At 40.3% G+C, this 14425-nt stretch overlaps 1 protein-coding gene across 3 annotated transcripts in view; it reads left to right on the forward strand.

The window, feature by feature from the left end:
* Pik3r3 (phosphoinositide-3-kinase regulatory subunit 3) overlaps positions 1-14129 on the forward strand; it is a 72345-nt gene extending 58216 nt beyond the window's left edge. For all 3 annotated transcript variants that reach the window (XM_051188515.1, XM_051188516.1, XM_051188514.1), the window contains 5 exons: positions 3237-3379; positions 4229-4405; positions 9586-9660; positions 10057-10227; positions 13509-14129. In XM_051188515.1, coding sequence (XP_051044472.1) covers positions 3237-3379; positions 4229-4405; positions 9586-9660; positions 10057-10227; positions 13509-13707 — 765 coding nt within the window. In that variant the 3' untranslated portion in view covers positions 13708-14129. The remainder of the gene's footprint in view (positions 1-3236; positions 3380-4228; positions 4406-9585; positions 9661-10056; positions 10228-13508) is intronic.
* The last annotated feature ends 296 nt before the right edge of the window (positions 14130-14425 follow it).

The following is a 14425-nucleotide window of genomic DNA, read 5'->3' on the forward strand; positions in this document are numbered from 1 at the left end:
TGGTCTGCAGAGCGAGTGCCAGGACAGGCTTCAAAGCTACACAGAGAAACCTTATCTCGAAAAACAAACACAACAAAGTTATCAAGCTCTAACATCTTCATCTACTGCAGAAGCCTCCTAACTGATATTCTTGCCTCCATCCTCCATTTCTCATCTCCTAAATCAGTTTTTACCTTATCAGCCAGGGTGATAATTGTAAAACATAGGTTAAGTTATACTCTTTTGTGTTTGTTTTAGTGCATGTGTGGAGGACAGTGGTCAAGCTCAGTTGCTGTTCATACGGCATTGCCCGCTTTGTTTTTTGAGATAGGGTCTGTCACTGGCCTGAAGTTTGTCCAGTAGACTAGACTGACTGGCAAGTGAGGCCCAGGGGTCCATTTGTCTCTACTTCTCCAACATGGAGATCATAAGCACATGACTGTGCCTGTCTCTTATTTGTGGGTTCTGGGGCCAAATTCAGTTCTTTAGCTTGTGTGGCAAGTACTCTGCTCACTGAGCTATTGCCACAGGCTTACTCCTTGTTTTTTAAAAAAACAAACAAAAACCCCTCAACATAATTCCCAAACCCAGTATTAGTCAGGGTTCTCTAAAATTAAAAAAAAAAAAAAAAGTATGAGCTCATTATATTCTTGAAACAAGCCTGAATTTCTCTCAATGTCCTGTCTCTGCCTCTGGAATGTTAGGATTGAAAAATTGTCACCATGCCTGGCTCTGACCTTAGTTCATTAATAATGTTTTGTTTTTTTGAGACAGGGTTTCTCTGTGTAGCCCTGGCTGGCCTCAAACTCACAGAGATCCACCTGACTCTGCCTCCTGAGTGCTGGGACTAAAGGTGTGTGCTGTCACTGCCCGGCTTTATTTGTTGTGTGTGAGTATGTGTGCATTTGACAACGTGTGTGGGTAGAGGACAGCTTCCATTGGTTGGTTCTCTTGCTTCCTTGTGAGTCCTCAGGTTTGGTGTCTGTCTCACTGAGCCATCCTCTTAGCTTGGACATTATTCCTTAGAACTGGTCACTGTTTTCTCCTGGCTTACTGTTTTTGAATACATGACACCTGATTTCCACCTTGCAGTGTTTGTTTTGGCTGCCTGCTTCAAAAACTTTGTAAAAACCTGGCTAATCCTCTTGCTTCCTTTAAGTCTTCCCAAGTGTCATCATCTCAGTAAGGCCTACCTGGCATCTTTGTTTAATAAATTTATTGGCAAGGCATAGTGACAAATGCCTGTAATCCCAGCACTTAGAAGACAGAGGCAGAGGGATCAGGTATTCAAAGTCATCCATAGCTAAATATAATGACTTTAAGGCCAATCTGGGCTACATGAGACCATGTTTCAAAAACAAAAACAAAAATTAAAATAGTAACATGTTACTGAGTATAGTAACATATACCTATCATCCCAAGACTAGGAGACTAAGGCAGGAGGACTTCAGATTATAGGCCAACCTAGGCAATACAGTGAAACCTATTTTAAAACAAACAAAAAACCATACAGCAACAACAAAATTAATCAAAGGCAGGTAAAGGTACTTGCAGCAATAGACTGGAGACCTGAGTTTGAATCCTGGCCCTCATGGAAAAGTGGAAGGAAAGAACCAGTTTTACCAAGTTGTCCTCTGACCTCTACATGCATGTTATGGCATGAAACCTGCCTCCCCATAATAATAATTTTAAAAAATTAGTTAACTTCATTTGGTTCCTCCTACCTTAGTAGAGTTCAGAAATGGATGTGCTCTGAGTCCTGGGTGACAGGCTTCCGGTTCACCAGTTGTCTTTGTTGTCCATCAGGTGGTACTTGTGGTGTAGTGTGTTCTTGGTAACCATTAATCATAATTAGTAGATGTGAGGTAGTTGAAGAAGTGTCCTGTGAGAATTTCTAGAATTACAAATATACAGGCTAGCCGTCTTTCTGGAATCTTGTGCACAATCATTACTTTTCTGAGGAGTACATTGAACCAGAATTAAGCTCTCTCTGAAGACTTTAGGGCCATCCTGATTCAGATGCTAATGTAATGGGCTGGTGAGGTGGCTTAGCAGGTAAAGGTGTCTGCCTCTAAGCGAGATGACCTGAGTTCAGCCCCAGGACCCACAAAGTGGAAGGAGAAAAACAGTGACTTCCACAGGCACACACCTTGCTGTGCACATAGGCATACACTCAAAAATTAAAATAAATGTAATAAAACATAAAAAATTTAAAACCTTCCTATCCTCAGAGGTCATTAGAATGTATGAGAGATTAAATGGCTTAATCTAACTGGGATTTTGGAGTTAGTAAGTCTGTTTTGTAGGATTTTTTAGTTTATTTTAGCACATCTGACTTTAGCAGATATTCTCTCTGCTTTTTTTCTTCTCACCAGTTTACTGATGGATTTGGAAAATTCAGCGTGCAGTTTAGTGATGAAAGGATAATAAACTCTACAGGGCTCTTCTGGGAATAAGCCTTTGAATTTTGGTATACAAACTCCACATTTCTCCAGTTAACTTTCAATTAACTTTTAAGGATTAGTACTGTAATAATTGGTACCCAGTAAAATGATCCTTGTAGTCTTGGTGTTCAAGGTCCGTCTCTTGGCAACTGATAGGCCTTTCTGTGGTTCTTAGCCATATCTCAGGTAAATGGTTCTTTTTATTTATTTTATAATCTGAAGTGTTTTATATGTAAGTAGTAGAGAAAGGTTGAATAAAGGGACTGACTGTTTTTGTCATGTTACATAGAGTCTTAATAATTCTTTTTGTTTGTTTGAGGTAGGATGTTATACAATCCAGAGTAGCCTTGAACTTTGTGTGTCGCCAAATATGACCTTTAAATTCTTGTCCTTGAGTCTGTACTTTCTAAGTGCTGGGATTACATGTGCTACCATGCCTGGTACTAGGGATCAAACCCAGAGTGCTAGACAAGCACTCTAACAATTGAGATACATCTCCCTTTCCCCACCACCTCCACCAGTGCTGGGGGCTGAGTCAAGGACCTTTCATATGCTAGACATTACTACTGAGCCATTATCTAGTCTGCATAATTGGTCTGATAAAGAATTATAATCAAAATTACAAGATTGGTTTTAAGATGAAGATTATAAAAATATGATTGTTTGTGTATATGTTTGTTTTGAAATGGAGTCGCATTAGTGAAAGCTGGCCTTAAGCTTGCTCTGTAAATGAGGTTGGTCTTGAACTCCTGATCATCCTCCTACTTGCCTCCCCTGCCTAGTTATGAAGTGTATATTCTTTTCCTCCTGTAGGAAATACAGATGAAGAGGACTGCAATTGAAGCCTTTAATGAAACTATTAAAATATTTGAGGAGCAGTGTCATACCCAAGAACAACACAGTAAAGAATATATTGAGCGATTTCGCAGAGAGGGGAACGAAAAGGAGATTGAACGGTGAGTGTACTTAGTACCTCCAAGTGAGTAATGAAATAAGACAGTTTTTTTCATTAATAAATTTTGTCTTGTTTGTTTATACCCCCTTAAGTTGCCCATATAAATGATAAATGGAACTATTGGCTGTTCACAGTGGTGCATGGTACCAAATGGCATTTCTTCTTTTTTATGTGTTTTCTCTTATTTCTCTGTAAATTCTTTTTTTTTTTTTTTTTTTTATCTGTTTTCTTTCTTTCTTTTTTTTTTTTTTTTTAAATTGGTGTTTTTTTGCCTGTATGTCTATGTGAGGGTGTTGGATCCTGGAATTACAGACAGTTGTAAGCTGCCATGTGGGTGCTGGGAATTGAACCTGGGTCTTCTAGAAGAGCAGTCAGTGCTTTTAACTGCTGAACCATCTCTCCAGCCCCTTACCTCTGTAAGTTCTTAATTCTCACCCATCCTGTAGGACTTAGGATAGACATAACCTTATCCAGAAGAGTCTTCCATTTAGGGCTGTTGTGTAAATGTTCATACAGTGTCTGGTCCTGATCCCAGTATAACTGCAAACTCACTAAGAATAGGCATGCTGGCTTCCCCCACCCTAATATAGCCCAACACCTTATGTCTATCATAGTAATGCTTCTATGATACTAGCTGGGGATTGTGACACAAGACTGTGATCATCTGTTCCAGAGGATGAGGCAAGAGGACCAGCTTGTGTAGTGTAATGTGAGACCCTGTCTTAAACAAACAAACAAACAAACAAACAAACAAACAAACAAACCCAAACAAGATATTAGGACTCTGTTTATGCTTCTTGACCCTCTGCTTCTGTTTTTATTTTAGCTTTAATATGTCGTATTTTCACAGAATTATGATGAATTATGATAAGTTGAAATCACGTCTTGGTGAGATTCATGATAGCAAAGTGCGTCTAGAGCAGGATTTGAAGAAACAAGCTTTGGACAACCGGGAAATAGATAAAAAAATGAATAGCATCAAACCTGACCTGATCCAGCTGCGTAAGATTCGTGATCAACACCTTGTGTGAGTAGTCTGGGGCTGATTGCTGAGGGACACATCAGCATTAGGTATTAATAAAACTAGAAATGCCATTAATGGGAGAAGAACTTGGAAACTAGAAAGCAATATGTAAGAATTTAGGAATGTGTTCCTATAGTAGTTGTAGGAGGTCCTAGAACGGCACAAATTAAGTCAGAATGTAGTATTCTACTTCATGCAAATACTTGGAAACTCTCAGAAAAAATTAGCAAAGTGTTATAGAGTAAAAAGTACATGTTGGGGCAGAAGAGATGGCTCAGTGGTTAATAACACTTGCTGCTCTTCCAGAGGACCTGGGTTTGGATCCCAGCACCCACACGATGGCTCATAACTGTCTGTAACTACAGTCCCAGGGGATATGATGCCCTTTTCTGAACTCTGCATTAGGCACATACATGATACACAGGCATACATGTAGGCAAAAGTTATATTATAAAATAAATCCAAAAAAAATTAAAAGTATGTTGATATTTTCTTAGAACTAGAAACTAGAAACTAGTTTTGGATAGAATCACAGAAGAATAATTATTCCTTCAGGGTAAATTCTACAAAAAAAAAGTAAACAGAACAGGTAGTTCCTTAAAAGGTTTTTATGCTTGAAAGATAAAATTTGGTATGTAGTGACACGTCTGTGATCCCAATTCTCAGGAGGCAAAAGCGGGAGGACTAGGAGTTCAAGGCCAGCTTCAGCTACATAGCAAGTTTTAGGCCAGCCTGGGCTCCATGAGGACCTATTTAAAAAAGAAAAGTAAAAGATGTAGTTGTGGTGCTAGCAAGATGACACAGAGTGGGGAGAGGCCTCCAAGCCTGACAACCTGATTTCAGGCAAGTGCCTGGGACCTACATGGTGGGAAGAAAGAACCAACACCTGTAAACTGTTCTCTGACCTCCACTCAGTGGCATGCCTCCTCTCCCTAAAGTAAAAGAGTGCATCTCTATAGAAAATGAAATTTTGCGTTTAAATAAGGAAAGTATGTATATAGTAGGTGGTGTTGTTTGCTGTAGCTACGGGTGATGAAACATGAACCACAAAACTCAACAAAATCCATGTGGAGTTTATTGTGAAAGGGAAGGAGGGAGGGGTGGGTGTTCACCCACCAGGAGTGGAAATGGAGAGGACAGGTGGGAGACGCTTGCTTAAAAGGGAAAGCTTGCACATGCGTACAGAGGCCTTATGCAGCCAGGTAACACATGATGTAGCTACGTCTAAGTATCTGCCTGAATGCCAGTGTGTGTACCCTGCCAGTTGTCATGGCGGGGTCAGCATAATGCCAGGATATCAACAGTAGCTACTTGAGATCCTTTGAGTAGTTAAAAAACAATGCTTTTTAACATTCTTTATTTTTATTTTATGTGTATGAGTATTTTGCCTACACGTATATATGTATGTATATGAATTGTGGTGGTTTGAAAGAAAATGGTTCTCAAAGGGAGTGGCACTGTTAGGAGGCGTGGCTTTGTTGGAGTAGATGTGGCCTTGTTGGGGGAAGTGTGTCACTGTGGGGGCGGGCTTTGAGGTTTCTTTCTCAAGCTTCAGTCAGTGTGACAGTCAATTGACTTTGTGTTGCCTGCAAGATGTAGAACTCTCAGCTCCAGCAAGTCTGCCTGCACACTGCCATTGTCCCCACCATGATGGTAATGGACTGAACCTCAGAAACTGTAAACTGCCACACCAATTAAATGTTTCCTTTATAAGAGTAGCCATGGTCATGGTGTCTCTTTACAGCAATAGAAGCCCTGACTTAGGTATGGACCATAGTCCAGAGGAGGCACTCCATGTTGGATCCTTTGGGACTGGAGTTATAGATGGCTGTGAGGTTGCCTTATGGGAATGAAACCTGTGCAGCTTGTGCTTATAGGCGGAGTTTCTCTGTGTCCTGGTAGCCACTCTCAAATAACCACATTGAGACTTATTAATTATAAATGCTTGTCCAATAGCTCAGGTTTGTTACTGGCTAACTCTTACATGTTAAATTAGCCCATATTTCTTATCTATGCTCTGCCCATGGCTTGGTACCTTTTCTCAGTATGCCCTCCTCGGAGAGAAGGAGTCTCCTTGTGATTCTGAGACTCCTCCCTTCCTTCTTTGCTCTCTTTTTGTCTAAAAGTCCCACCAAACCTCTACCTGTCTAGCTGTTGGGCAGTCAGCTTCTTTATTAACCCATCAGGTTGATACATACCACACAGTGTAAAGGGATTTTCCACATGTGCTCCAACTGCTCTTTCTCCAGCCCCCGACCCCCCCCCTTTTCTTCTGGCTTTTGAGACAGGGTTTCTTTGTGAAGACTTATTCATTTTATGGATGAGTGTTTTGCCTGCATGTATGTTGTCCGCCAAGTGCATTTTTGGTGCTCTTGGAGCTTCTTGGGCTTTTTTTCTGTTAGCCTTGTCTCAGGGGTCAAGATTTCAATGTTACCAAGAGCTTTCTTTGTCCTAGCTGGTCCCGCTGCCCTGCTCAGCCCCAAAATAAACACACAGAGGCATATATTAATTATGAAACTGTTGGCCAGTGACTAGGGTTTCTTATTGGCTAACCCTGTCTTAATTATTAACACATTCCTATCAATCTAAGTATTTCCATGTGGTCTTATCTTACCAGAGAAGGGTTGGGACCTGTAACTCCTTTGGCAGCAACATGTGTCTCCTCTCTGCCTACATTTACCAAAATTCTCCTCTTCCTAGTCCTGCCTATCTTCTGCCTCATTGGCCAGACAGTGTTTTATTCATCAACCAACCAATAAGAGAAACATATATACAGAAAGATCTCCCCCATCATTTCAACATGTGAATTTTAGGACACAAGCCATCCAGAATGTAGAATGGTCCAGACATAGACCCTTAAACATTCTTTCCATAGTTTTAATAGAAGAATTTAGATTATTGCTGACATGATTATAATACCAATCTGTAATCCCAACACTTTGGAGGTAGAGACCTGGAAATCCAGGAGTCTGAGACCACACCCACACACCCTTTCACATACATATTACACACATACTCCCACAAAACCACCTACCCATCCCCACAAACCCTTTCACATACATACCATACACCAACTCCATAAAACCACCTACACCCCTCACACCCATTCATATATACTTCCCCACACATACTCCCTACCCCCTCCCCACAAACCACCTGCACATATCCACACCTACCCACTTATACAACCCATCATACTACCCACAAAACCACCCACCCATGTATACCCCCATATACATACACCCACTCACAGACCCATGTATATCCCTACATACATACACCTACTCACACACATACTACCACTACCAGCATCAGAGAAACAGAAAGAAGGACAATGGGGACTCAGGAGAAATGGTGGTGAAACTTTCTCAGTTTCAGTCTCTTACCCAGTGTGCTTATCTCTTAGTAAAGAGATCAGTTTCTTTAAGCAAAGAACATGTTGGTGCTAACGATCTTTAGTGAAAGGTGTCTGGATATTTTGCTAAAAGAAGTGATGGTTTAGTGGGTGGAATAGGATGATTAAGAGAAAAATGACTAACCCTCATTATCTCTTTTTTCCTGTTTCACTGAGTATCAAAAATGAAATTCAAATTAAGTGAAGGGCCAGTCTTCCTGAGAAAATCTTTAAAAATCTGCCTTTGAGAGCTTAAACACTTAGGTGTGATACAGGCTATATAATGTACTTGGGGGTCAGTGGCAGATACTAAAGTGATCCTAGATTGTGAAGATTTTTCTTAAAAACATCCTACCAGTAAATATTTACTGTATATTGAGTATCTCTGTTCATGTACTGTTTAAGAAATTGGCAATAGGGGCTGGAGAGATGGCCCAGAGGTTAAGAGCACTGCACTGGCTGCTCTTCCAGAGGTCCCGAGTTCAGTTTCCAGCAACCACATGGTGGCTCACAACCACCTGTAATGAGATCTGGTGCCCTTTTCTGGCCTGCAGAACACTGTATACATAATAAATACTTTTAAAAATTGGCAGTATAACCATAAGCATAAGAGAAATCTCTTCAAAACAACATACAATTTTGTGGGGGAGACAAACATAAACATTAAAAATTTTAAATAATGAATTTTGCCAGGTGGTGATGGCGCACACCATTAATCCCAGCACTCAGGAGGCAGAGGCAGGTGGATCTCAGTGAGTTTGAAGCCAGCCTGGTCTACAGAGCGAGTGCCAGGACAGCTAGGGCTGTTACATAGAGAAACCCTATCTTAAAAAAAAAAAAAAAAAAATCAAACAAACAAACAAAAAAAAAAACAAAAAGTGAATCTTGCTGAAGAAGACAATCAGGGCAGATAGCCCTGAGATGATGTTTATGATGATACTGAATGACAAGGAAAGGAGACTTGGTTGGTGATGAACAAGTGTATTTTTAAAAAGACTTATTTTTAAATTATGTGTATGAGTGCAGGTGGACAGTGTGGAGGCCAGGGGCAATAGATCCCCATGGAGCTGGGTTATAGGTAGTTGTGAGCCACCATATGGATTCTGGGAACTGAACTGAGGTTCTCTGTAAGAGCAGAATGTGCTATTTAAATACTTTATTTTATATACATAGGTGTTTGCCTGTATGCATGTCTGTGTGAGGATGTCGGGTACTCTGGAAGTGTAGATACAGACAGCTGTGAGCCACCTCCAGCCCAGTGTGTGCTCTTAACCATTGAGCTGTCTCTCTAGCCCCCATGAAAGTGTTTTTGATTTGTTTTTAAAGATTTATTTATTTATTATATATACAGTGTTCTTCCTGTAGGCCAGAAGAGAGCACCAGATCTTATTACTGATGGTTGTGAGCCACCATGTGGGTGCTGGGAATTGAACTCAGGACCTCTGGAAGAGCAACAGGAACTTTTAACTCCTAAGCCATCTCTGCATGCAATGGAAGTGTTTTTATACTTCTGTCTTGGATCATGGGCTTCTACTATATTTGAATGCAAGTGTGTGTGTGTGAGCTTCTAGAAAAAAAAAAAAAAAAGAAAGAAAGAAAATGCCTAATTTCAAGTAGTTTTCTGTGTTTCTTCATCGATTGTGGTATTAATTGAAGGACAAATAATGGAGAGATTAATTTAGGGAAAATTCTGGCTAGTCTATTTTCTAGGGAAACAAGATTCCTGGACTTTTTCGACATATTTACTTTGTCCACAGTTAGATTCTGACAGTGTCTTCCCTCTTGGCAGATGGCTCAATCACAAAGGAGTGAGGCAGAAGCGTCTCAATGCCTGGCTGGGCATCAAGAACGAAGATGCTGACGAGTAAGTTCCTCCTGCCAGAGTGCTTTGTTCTCAATGAAAGGCTCCTCCTGTCATGTGGAAAGTTAGCTCTCAGCATCACTAAACAGAACTGAGAACGTCACACCCCACCCCACCCCACCCCTTTTTAACTGAATTGCCTGCAGAATATGGTGTACACCTGAGTGTAGAAACCCCCACATGAGACTAAGATGCATACACTACCACTCAGATGTCTTAGCTTACTGAATGAGTTCTGTAGTTTCTGCACCAGAGTTAAGTGGTAAAGTTGTTTAAAACTCACCTAATTACACTTTTACTTTGTTATTTTATAAAGATTAAGAATAACATTTTATTAGTTTTAGATAAAAGAAAACTGATTTCTAGAATAATATAATATTTCAAATATTTAACTTTTAGAAGCTATTTTATTAATGAAGAAGATGAGAATCTGCCACATTATGATGAGAAAACCTGGTTTGTGGAAGATGTCAACCGAGTACAAGCAGAGGACTTGCTTTATGGGAAACCAGATGGTGCATTCTTAATTCGTGAAAGTAGCAAGAAAGGATGCTATGCTTGTTCTGTGGTGTAAGTCTTCTCTGGGGAATTAATGAATGAAAGTCATCATAAAATTGAAATGGAATTAGAGTATCGTGATAAGGACTCATGGCTTACTTAGACCAGTGTCTAGTTAGTGGTTTTAGGATGGTAATGGCTTTTGGTCTGGCTCTGCTGCTTCCTGCTGTGACATGGGTATGTATGTAACTTACCTGTCCTTTGTCTAGTCTCACCTGTAAGCAAAGGTGATGATAATACTTGGCTGTGAAGTAAATGCTACCTACTAATGTTGTTATGATAATGACAACACTGTAAGACTGGTAGAAAACAAAGAAAGATGTCTAAGTGACTGCTCTCAAAGAGCACAAGACTTAGACAACTATGTATGTTTTCTTTCACACACAGAATATAAGTATAAATATAAATAACGTAAAAGAGGAACAGGCAAGGCTACATTAAAAAAAACCCTGTCTCAAAACAAATTTTAAAAAAGGTAGAAGACTACTATTTGGGAGAACGGGATGGTGGAGCAATAGAGGGAGGATAGCCAGGGGAATATATGATAAAATGACACATATGTCTCAAAAGTCCTACGGGATCAGCAAGATGGCTCAGTAGGTAAAGGCACTTGCCATCACGGTACAAGGAGAAAACAACTCCTTCAAGGTATCCACTGATTTCACATGCATTCCATACATACATAATATGTGTGCCCCACCATAAAGAAATAAAAGTAATTTTAAATGTGACTTTAAAAAGTCACATTGAAACCAGTTATTTTGTGTGCTAACTTTAAAACAAGGAGGGCTCTGAAGAGAGGACAAACGAAAGGGCTTCACATAGTGATGGTATCACAGGTATGAACTGTCATACCGAGCTCCCAGGTTTCATTTTATAAAATATCTACAATAAACAGAATCACTGTGAAATAGCTATCATTAGTAGGCCTTGCATGTGTGGAATTGTTCATTCTGTAAGGGAGTTAGAGGTTTGTGGGAGAGGTGTTAGAACTAAAGCATTAATGCTATCTACAGAAGAAAATGGGCGGTGTGGGAAAGTACACTGTATACCTGTGTTACTGTCATCTAAGAGTAGGACTGTTTACAGCACCCCCTTTTGTTTGCCTTACTCTGCTTAAATTGTGTGATTTGAAATGACAGGGGAGGGCAGTTCTCACCAGACTTCAAGTCTTGTAAGAACAAGAAAAGGAGAATAGTAGCATGTCTCGTACAGCTGACAAACATTTTAAGCAAAATGGCTGAATACAAAGTTAACTTAAAAAATTCAGTAGCTCTCCTATTGCAAATGAAAAGTCAGCTGAGAAATCAGGGAAACCACACCTTTCACAATAGCCTCAAATAATGTAAAATGTCCTGGGGTAATGCTAACCAAGAGAGTGAAAGACATTTATGATAGAAACATCATTCAAATCATTTAAGAAATTGAAGATACCAGATTTCCCATACTCATGGATCAGTAGGATTCAGTGATAAAAATGGCCATCCTGCCAAAAGCAATCTACAGATTCAGTGCAACCCCAATCAAAATTCCACACAATTCTTCACATATCTTGAAAGGACAATTTTCAGCCTCATCTGGAATCACAAGGAGAGCTAAAAAAAGTCCTAAACAATGAAAGAACTGCTGGAGCTGCCACCACCCCCAGTTTCAAAGTTGTATTACAGAGCTACAGTAATAAAAACAGTAATAAAAACATGGTATTGGTGCAGAAACAGACACATTGATCAATGGAATAGAATTGAAGACCTACACGTAAATCCACACACATATGGACATCTAATTTTTGATGAAGAAGCCATAAATACATACTGAAATAAAGACAGCATCTTAAACAAATGGTGCTGCTCTAACTGGATGTCTGTATGTAGAAGCATTCAGATATATCCATACTTATCACCCTGTACAAAATTTACTTCCAAATGGACCAAAGACATCAACATAAAGCCAAATACATTGAACCTGAAGAAGAGAAATTGGGGAGTAGCCTTGAACTCACTGGCACAGGAAAAGACTTTCTGAACAGAACACTGTTAACACAGGCACTAAGATCAACAACTAATAAATGTGACTCCAGGAAACAGAAAAGCTGCTGCATGGCAAAGGACACCATCATTTAGACGAAGTGGCATCCTACAGAATGGGGGGAAAAAAGGACATTGTGATTGGAAAGGAAGAGGTAAAATAGGCATCTAGAGGTTGCAGGTTCTCTCTCCACCTCTCCACAGGCATGTTCATTTATCTATATTTATTTTTGGATAGGGTATCATGTACCAAAGTCTTACTTAAACCTGTTGTATATCTGAATATGACCCTGAGCTTCCGATAATCAGGCCTCTTACTTCCCAGGTGTTGGGTGCTGCCATGCCCAGTTTATGCAAAAGTGTATTTCTGTGTATTAGTAACGAGTAACCCAAAAATGAGGTGACAGCCATTTAAAATTATGAAATGCTGAGGAATTAAACAAATTTGTATAGTGATATCTGAGAAATGTGATTGATTGAAGTTAAAGAATTTAGTCAGTGAAGACATCTGTATGTTAATATCTAGAGCAGTAGTTCTCAGCCTTCCTAATGCTGCAACCCTTTAACATAGTTCCTCATGTTGTGCTGACCCCAACCATAAAATTACTTAATTGTTACTTCATAACTGTAATTATGCCATCGCTATGAATCATAGTGTAACTATCTGTAGTTTCTAAGGCTCTTAGGTGGCCCCTGTGAAAGGGTATTTCAACCCCAAAGGGCCAGGACCCACACACAAGTTGAGTGAGACCAGTTGTCTAGAAGCAGTTTTCCTGTTCTGTTACACTTAACTCAGCTCCTTGAAACACCAAAAACTTCATTTTCTTTCCTTATTTGATTTCCTTATTTGAAATATCAGTACTTCATAAAATTAATCTACAGAGTTAGCATAATCCTAACAAAATCCAAAGTCCTAGCTGAATATTTGCAGAAATAAACAAGTTTTCTAAAATTCCTATGAAATGCAAGGGACCCAAAATAACTAAAACAATCTCAAGAAAGGATGTTGTAGTACTACCACCTTGATTTCAGAACCCCTGATTATAAGCTATAGCAATCAACACTGAGGAGGAATTAACAAAGGATAGACAGGAATTGAGGGCTGAGAGGCTAGGTCTGTATTTATGTTTAAGTATCTGAAGTGAAGCCTTTAAGAGGCAGTTATGTCTGACTGACAGGATACTTGTGCATGGGGTCCTTTGTGTAACTGTTCTCTGGACGTCTCTGTTTTATGACCTGCCTTAGCGTTTTCCTGTGCTATCATTGCAGTGCGGATGGGGAAGTGAAGCACTGTGTCATCTACAGCACTGCTCGAGGATACGGCTTTGCAGAACCCTACAACCTGTACGGCTCGCTGAAGGAGCTGGTGCTCCATTACCAGCAAACATCCTTGGTGCAGCACAACGACTCCCTCAATGTCAGGCTCGCCTACCCTGTCCACGCACAGATGCCCTCGCTCTGCAGATAAGCAGGGTGGGGAGAGACATGGCTCTCCAGCATTTTTCTATGGTTTTAATTAGACTACGATGAGGGCATTCTTTCCACGTAGACTGCTTGTTTTGCACAAGTGATTCTGTGAATGTGAAATGGAGAGGCCGAGCAGTAGCTGGGCCAGGATTTGGGGATAAATGAGGGGCCCAGGGTCTGGACTCATTTGCGCTGCTGCACTCATGAAACTGAGCTGGAAGCAGTTAGGGTTTCATGGGTTTGTTTTCTTGTCAGCACCTTGAACAGAAGAGTTAGACTTGCCGAGGGTGGGGTGGGGTTTATTTGGAAGCCTCTGAAGAGTCCATGTCCTCTTGTCTTCAGCTCTGGGAATGCAGGAGGTCATTTTTGTTGGGAGTTTGCTTTGATAGTCTCTCCCTGTAAGAAGCAGCTAACTTTGGTAAGATGGGGTTTGGTTTGGTGGGAGAAAAGGCAACCAAAGGAAATAGGGAGGTGTGGGATTTCATTTACAGAACCTAAACCAAGGAGGCAAAAGACCCCTTCAGTCAATGTTACTTAAATTTTACCAACATAATTTAGGCTTCAGCATCTCACCATCTCCTTCCTCTAACACTGTGTTCATGAACCAACAGAGCAGCATTGCCAGACCAGCGTCTAAGGTACAAGGTGATGCTAGTGGCTGAATGTACACTTCTGTACCAAAACTTGAAAGTAAGGAAACTACAAGTGTGAGTTTTAAC

This window comes from Phodopus roborovskii, unplaced genomic scaffold, assembly GCF_943737965.1.
Source record: "Phodopus roborovskii unplaced genomic scaffold, PHOROB, whole genome shotgun sequence".
Taxonomy (NCBI): domain Eukaryota; kingdom Metazoa; phylum Chordata; class Mammalia; order Rodentia; family Cricetidae; genus Phodopus; species Phodopus roborovskii.